General features: G+C 56.2%; 4 protein-coding genes across 4 annotated transcripts; 2 read left to right on the top strand and 2 right to left on the bottom strand.

Moving 5' to 3' along the window:
* Positions 1 to 420: 420 nt before the first annotated feature.
* BKCO1_8300034 (uncharacterized protein) lies at positions 421 to 2,289 on the top strand (the record flags this gene model as incomplete). The annotated part of the gene is made up of 1 exon (XM_020279529.1): positions 421 to 2,289. One exon carries the CDS (start codon positions 421 to 423, stop codon positions 2,287 to 2,289), a length of 1,869 nt encoding a protein of 622 aa, XP_020125613.1.
* An 88-nt stretch (positions 2,290 to 2,377) lies between these two features.
* On the bottom strand, positions 2,378 to 3,475 carry BKCO1_8300033 (uncharacterized protein; the record flags this gene model as incomplete). The annotated part of the gene is made up of 2 exons (XM_020279528.1): positions 2,378 to 3,073; positions 3,131 to 3,475. 2 exons carry the CDS (start codon positions 3,473 to 3,475, stop codon positions 2,378 to 2,380), a joined length of 1,041 nt encoding a protein of 346 aa, XP_020125614.1.
* Positions 3,476 to 4,038: 563 nt separating this feature from the next.
* On the top strand, positions 4,039 to 5,424 carry BKCO1_8300032 (uncharacterized protein; the record flags this gene model as incomplete). Its single annotated transcript, XM_020279527.1, has 1 exon — positions 4,039 to 5,424. The coding sequence occupies one exon, from the start codon at positions 4,039 to 4,041 to the stop codon at positions 5,422 to 5,424; it is 1,386 nt and encodes a 461-aa protein (XP_020125615.1).
* Positions 5,425 to 5,663: 239 nt separating this feature from the next.
* BKCO1_8300031 (sterol-4-alpha-carboxylate 3-dehydrogenase) lies at positions 5,664 to 6,755 on the bottom strand (the record flags this gene model as incomplete). Its single annotated transcript, XM_020279526.1, has 1 exon — positions 5,664 to 6,755. One exon carries the CDS (start codon positions 6,753 to 6,755, stop codon positions 5,664 to 5,666), a length of 1,092 nt encoding a protein of 363 aa, XP_020125616.1.
* Positions 6,756 to 7,039: the final 284 nt, after the last annotated feature.

Here is a 7,039-nt window from a genome sequence, read left to right as displayed (position 1 = left end):
AGCAATAAGCGAACACCGCCAGTAGCGACGAGCGAATACCTCTAGCAGCGAGCGAATACCGCCAGTAGCGAGCAAATACCCCTAGCAACGAGCAAATACCCCTAGCGGCGAGCGGTGAGCGGCCAGCGGCTAGCGGCGGATACCGCCAGCTACGCGCTTCGCTAGGGGTCGCACATGTTAACTTTCGCTTAAGGGCGGATGCTAAGGGAGCGGAAGCAGCCATGCAACGTGCAAGTGGGTGTATAAACTACGCTATCGGGGCCGCACTGCATTCCCGGAAGTAAAAGGTAAGACTAGAGGAATTATATCTACGTAAGAGTATGCTAGCTTGCATAGCCAAATAAAAATGCCTCCGTCGCCCACCCCGCTTACTTCTTAAGTTCGTTCTTTTGTTTCCCTTAGTTCACCTATTACTCGACCATGGCCGACCTCATCCTAGCCGGGGAGACGCCCACGCTCGAAGCATTATGGTGCACCCACAACCCTTCCACCCTCACATGCTATGCCTGTGACTTGCCCATCCACCCCCAACCCCTGGTCCGCACATTCCGCCTCCTGGACCCAAGCTCACTGGACGACGGCCAAACCGCCACAGACAGCCTCACCGCCCTCGGTCGGACGATTCTCAAGTTCGACCGCCACCTTAAGTGTGCAAGCAAGGTCAGATATATAGCCGTCTCGCACGTATGGAACAAGACCGTCTCCAAAGTCCAGAACGGGGAAGGCGACGATTTCGAAATCTCGCAAGCACGTACACTCGCCATCACACTGCCCATGCGAGTCTGGGATGGCCTGCAAAGTGCGGAGCTGGGCTTGGGCCTCGAGCTGTGGCACGACTACCTCAGCGTCCCGCAGTGGCAAGCGGACGTGAAGGGGCGGATACTCGATCACGTGGCGCCCATCTTTAAACAGGCTGCCTTCACGCTTGTCCACTTGGAGGACGTATCGAGGCAATGCATCAAGAAGATGAGGACGGGTAAGACCCTACGCGCCCGCGCTCGCGGCGTCGCCCGCATCTGCAACGCCGCGTGGTTCAGCCGCGTGTGGACGGCCATGGAGTACGTCCGCAGCCCGGCCACCCGCACCATGCTGGACGACTGCAAGCTCATCTCCGGCGTGCAAGATGTCTTCCTTGCCGAACTGTCGGCGTCGTGGGATGCCATCGTCGTAGAAATAGGCGATGCCCATGAGGCGGAGAAGCTGATGCGAGACCACGGTCTCGTCCCGTGGCAGCTCGGCCCACTTACCCGCATCAGGAGCCAGGAAGATGCTTCTTTCGCGGAGGCCTTCTCCATGTTGGCGAAACGGGGGTGCCGGAGCAACGCAGATTTCTTCCACGCGCTGTGTGGCATTCTCAACCCACGGTGGGAGACGCCGCCGGATTTCGACCGATACGACGACGCCACTCTAGCGTTCGCGAGAGAGTGCCTGCGAAAAGGCGACTACACGCCCATCCTCATGTCGCCGCTGCCGGTCGATGACAACCCCGGCGGCATCGGCATGGGCTACCACGACGGCGGCATCTGGAGCCTCGGTACCCTGCAGCGTGCACCGGCAATCCCCCGTCTATCGCTCTCCTCTGCGGGGAATCCCGTGCTCAAGGCGGATAGGATCGGACCCGTTCGCTTTTTGAAGAAATTCAACTTCCGCACGCTGCATCCGCCCGTGCTGTTCTCGCACGTTGCCCAGGTGGCGCTGGACTTCACCGGCCCGAACGTCGATGACTTCGTAGCCACGGTCGGCACGAGGCTGTATGGTCAGGACGCGCAGGAGGTCCGGCAGCGTTGCATGGAAGCCGAGCGTCGTTCGTTCCTGGAACGTGCGTTGGTGGAGCGCTTCAATACCCAGGGTGGCCAGGAGCCCTGGCCGGTAAAGGAGACTAACCGGATTGCTGACGCGTTGGGCCTCTCGTCAACGGCGCTGGAAAGCTGTGGCGGGGTGCCTCCTATGCGATTTATGAAGGCTCATGGCGGCACGCTGCATCTCGGCCCGCGCGGGGCTCTCGTGGGAGCCCCTTGTCCAGTGTGTCTCAAAAGCTTCCTTTTCCGGGCTGCTTTGTATATAAGGCCGGCGGAAGCCTACGGCGCCGTGGCATATCGCATTCCCGGTCTGGAATATACGTCGACAATGAGGGGAGGGATCGCCATTCTGGTCAAGAACGACAGTGTTGTTGGACGCATGGTGTGGGCTGTACCGGCATGTCCGTGTCGGACGGAGGAAGTGGTCGAGATACACCTAAATCCATTGCCAGAGCGCAAGATCCACCAGCATCGACCAAACGGTTTGTAAGAACTTTACAACGGAGCGTACCGTCTGTGTGCTGCCTCATCAGGCGAATGAGACGAACTGATATGTTGTAACAAGCAATGCATTCTACTTAAATGATCCGTCGAGCGTTCCCAGTGCCATCGAGCTCCCAAAGATCTTGCGTCTCCCGGCGAAACGTCCCCTGGCGTGTTGGTATGACCCTTTCCGGCATTGTTCGTACGGAATACTGGACACGAAGGCGTTCCATCATTCTGTAAAAGAGGCGCAGGTCTTGCTGTTTCTCAGCATTGGCCTGCCGCTTTGGCAAGACTCGTAACGCACAATGCGGTTCTGTAAACGATTGGCCAAAGTCAACGAGAAGGCCTCCTCGATAATTACGAGCGAAGAGATCCCGAGTATAGACACCAGCACTGCGTATCATCAACAAATCTTTACGCATGCGACGCACCGACCGCCTTTTCGTGTCAACGGCATCTTCCTGCTCAATGAACTCTTTGACAAGGGCCCTGATGGGCTTCGCATGATCTCCGCCTTCCGGGCGATTCCAGTCCTCGATGTTGAATTTGCCGCGTATTACAGCTTCATCCGCGGCCGAGATATGGAGATAGCCATAGCATGGGGCCGCAACCCAATCCTTCTCGTCTGGTGGTGGATGTCCGTGGTAGATTTTCTCTTGGATAGCACCATATGCACGGCACTCCGCATAGAAAGGATCAATGTGTTCCTCGAATTCTTTATCCCCGATGTCCTCGTTGTCAACGCTGAAGAATTCAGAGCGTGCAGCTTCCATGTCAAAAAACTTGAACTGAAGACTACGTTAGCTTGAATAGAACACAAGATAAGAGCAGCTCATTGCCCTTACCAGCTTCAATGCATAGACTTTAGAATCGATCTTGACCTTGAACACATGTCCTTCGCTCCCAGAGGTTGTTTCGTCGTCAATAGACATTGCCTCATCGCTGCCCGAGTCCGCGCCGCTACTGCTTGTGGCGGTGTTCGTTGCGTCATTGCTGGAAATGAGAGCATCGTATAAGATTCTTGCCCGTCGGTGCTTGAAAGGGTGCATCTTTGGACCGTCGCATCCAGGGAGAAGGCCGCCGTTCCGGACCGCGCCTCTCGCAAGCCGCTTTTCTTCTCTCGATTCAGGACGGGTTCTCTTCGCCCTACCGGTATGCGATCTTCTGTTCTGGGCCGAATGTGAAGCCATGTTGTCGGAGGGAATTCGCTCTTGGAATCTATCCAGATCAACAGTATGTATATACGTGCTTGCGACCGAGCCGCATATTTCGGTGATTCTGGTGTGTAATCTCGGTGGCTAGACCAGTGACTGAAGTCTAGAGGTGGGGTGACCGCGGCGTGGTCCGATACGAGTTCAGATCGGCGGCGCTGCCGGCGGCTATTTTCAAGTTCGAGTTCATGATGGGTGGAGAGATCCCTGCTCTCGGATTTGAATACCGGATTTGATACCTCTACAACTCCAGCACGGTACGCCCGCATGCGGCACAGCAGCCGCTTCCGCGGATATGTATTCGATCTGCGATGGTGTCAATAGTTTGTGGACTTACTTATCACGAAAAGTCGGAGCTTATTGGATACGTGACGCGTCCTGGCTGAAGGGATTCATGCTCTCGCTAACCAATACTGGATTCAGCAGCTCTATAGATCGAACATGTTGTCCCCGCATGCGGCACAGCAGAGACTGCTGCGGATAAAGGTTTCAGCAATGCTGAAAACCGTTTGTGGAATTATCTGCCATTGAAAAATGCTGCGATGACCCTCTTCAAATTCCTTACCACTCACGCGCCTCCTGTCCGTTTGGCCGAATCGTCCAAGAGCAAGACATCTAAGAAGAAATCCAAGTCTCTTACAACAAACAAAGGATACCACCAGCCAACACGCCTTCAGCCATGGGAGGACTTCGACCTACGCACCTTGCAGACCATGTACGATCACATTCTGCGTCATGAACGGGATCTTCCGGACCCCTCCCAGATCCGCCCTTCGATTGATTTTGCTCTGAACGAAGGTGGCATCGGGGACTTCATCCAGGATAGCAACCGAGTGGTCGTGGAGACAGCTCTGAAAGAGGCGAAGAAATTACTCGGGAGGCCCGAGTTTGTTTCGATGATTCGTGGCCATAGCGCGGAGCCAGTTCGACGCACCGGAAATCAAAAACCTTTTCGACCAGACTGGGCTGGTGTACGCGTAGGAGATGATTTTGCGCCCAGGGACCTTGCGAACATCTTGCCCGGAGACACCAAAGACAGCCGTTCCTGGACATTCAATGACTTGCTTGGTTCTAGGATTCCGGACACTGTACTCGATCTTGGCAAATACGAGCGTCCGCACTGGATCCAGCCGTTGAATCAGGTATTCACCTATTGCGTAGAGCTGAAGGTCCGCTACGGATACGTACTATCGGATCGCGAGCTACTGGTCCTACGGATTCGACCAAATCAGAAAGGAAAGACACCCGCAATAGACCGAACGGATGTCTCCCATCCTGAGGAAGGCCCGCCGAGGAGGTCAACCAGGCGTCGAACGCAAGAAAAGCAGCCGACTGAATCCAATCCAGAGACGATCGAGCAAAGAGACATCAGGAATGGCATCTTGGAATTTGCATGCATCAAAGGCGGCTCTCAGAATGGTGATGGGCTCACTGTGAATCTCGCGTTGTGGTGGTTGCATTTACTGGCGTTGAAGGACAACACAGTGCAGGGCAGTTACAGCGATTTAGCGGATGAGGTTTTGAGCAGCATCGAGGGGAGGCCTACAGAGGAAGCTGACATGCCTCGGGCTGGGAACGGGGGCGACAACGATGCAGGTGCAGTTTACGAGCAGGATGAAGATGGGGGTTTGAGTAATATTGAGGGGAGGCTTCTCGACCAAGCTGGAACACCTCGGACTAAGAGCGGGAATGACAAAGACGCAGGTACAGGTTACGAGCAGGAAGAAGACGTGCTCTCTGAGGGATCTCTGACAATCCCGGCTGAATCCGACGGACCGTATTCCCAGCAAGACCTAGATGACGGAATATTTCCTAGCTTCCAGACTGAAGCTCATATTCCTGTTGTTGGTGAAGGAAAGGGTTCTTCATCAGGCAAGAGACGGAGGAGCCGCTCGTCAAATAACGATAGGAAAAAGGCAAAGGTCTAACACTTTATACATGTACCATAGTCTATAGGGATTTTGATGCAAATTCAAAGTCAAACCCCCCGCTCTCGAGCCCAAACACTCATAGGTCAGACAAGCTCTAGAACAAAGATAGAAAGAGCCGAGTAATTAAATAGATGTTTTTGCCTATATAGTAGAAATACACCTACTATCGAGAGCCTTTCCCGTCTAGCTCGCTTACAAGAGAGGAGATGGGGATGGAAGTAGCGTCATGACGCAATTCACTCGGCTTTCTTGTCCTGCTTCATGTACCAGTCGACACTCTCCTGAATACCATCCTTCAACGAGACAATGGGGCGATAGCCCAGCACTCGTTTGGCCTTGTCAGTGTTGAGGGTGCGGGTGATGTAGGCGAAAACGACGCCCTCGCGAACCATGTTGGACTGCCTGCGGCCGAGCGAGAAGAGCCAGACGCCCCACTCGGAGAAGAAGCAGACGAGGAGGGCGATGAAGCGCGGGATCTTCTTGATGTCCTTGTTGTCGACGGGTTTGCCCATGGCGGCGGCCGTGGCCAGGGTGAAGTCCCAGAAGGTCATGCGCTCGTCGTTGGTGATGTTGAAGGCCTCGCCCTCGACGCGCTGGTTGGCGGGTAGGGCGGGCGCGTCGGCGGCGGCGAGCAGGCGGTCGGCGGCGAGCAGGCAGGCGTGAACCAGGTTGGTGATGTAGATGAAGTCCCATGGGTTATTCTCTCCCATCTGGAAGCGCGCCTTGCCGGTCTTGCCAACCTCGACGATGCGGCTCATGAAGCCTGGGTTGGCCGGCCCAAAGGTGGTGCAGGGCCGCAGCGAGACCGTCAGCATGCCATTCTTGCGGTTGGCGGCGAGGATGTCTTCCTCGGCAATGGCCTTGGAGAGGGTGTAGACGCTCTTCTGCTGCGGCGGCTTGAGGATGGGCATGCTCTCGTCGGCCTCGATCAGGTCCGACTCGTTGTCGTGCACGACGGCCGACGACGATGTGTAGACGAAGGCCTTGACGCCGACGTTCCGGGACGCGTCCAGGAGATGGCGGGTGCCGTCAACATTGACGCGCAAGAAGCGCCGGTCGTTGACGATGATGCTTGGAGGGCACGCGAGGTGGAAGACAAGGCGCGGCGGCGGCTGGACCTGCTCGAAGATGGCTCGCACGCGAGCGCTGTCGGCGAGGTCGCATTGGTAGTAGGAGACGCCGGGGAAGTTGTTTGCGGAGACGTCGACGTCGAGCACCGAGACGGCGCAGGTCGGCTCGATTTCGAGGATGCGGCGCACGAGATGGTGGCCGTAGAAGCCGCAGCCACCGGTGACGAGCACCGAACCGAGACTCTTGTCAGACAGCATTGAGAGTATGAGATTGTGAGGATGAGATGGGAAGAGGCCAGTCAGAGCCTCAGAGGCGGGCGGCACAAGTACTAGGTACTGCCGCGCCGCACGCTGCTACCATTTCGCTTCCCCTGGGCTGGGACTTCTGTGCCACCGCGACGTTGCATGCATTGGCGATAGCGAGCGAGGCTGGGCTTGTCGGAAGCAGCAGACATGGAGCCCTCTTTGTGCGATTTATTGACGAAGCTGGGGCTCCCGGTCCTGCAGAAGGTCCTGCAGAAGGTCCTGCAGCTGTTCCGTAT

Source organism: Diplodia corticola (genome assembly GCF_001883845.1).
Source record: "Diplodia corticola strain CBS 112549 chromosome Unknown scaffold83, whole genome shotgun sequence".
In the NCBI taxonomy this organism is placed as follows: domain Eukaryota; kingdom Fungi; phylum Ascomycota; class Dothideomycetes; order Botryosphaeriales; family Botryosphaeriaceae; genus Diplodia; species Diplodia corticola.
Note: the sequence above shows the minus strand (reverse complement) of the source record. Positions and strands in the feature narration are given on the sequence as shown.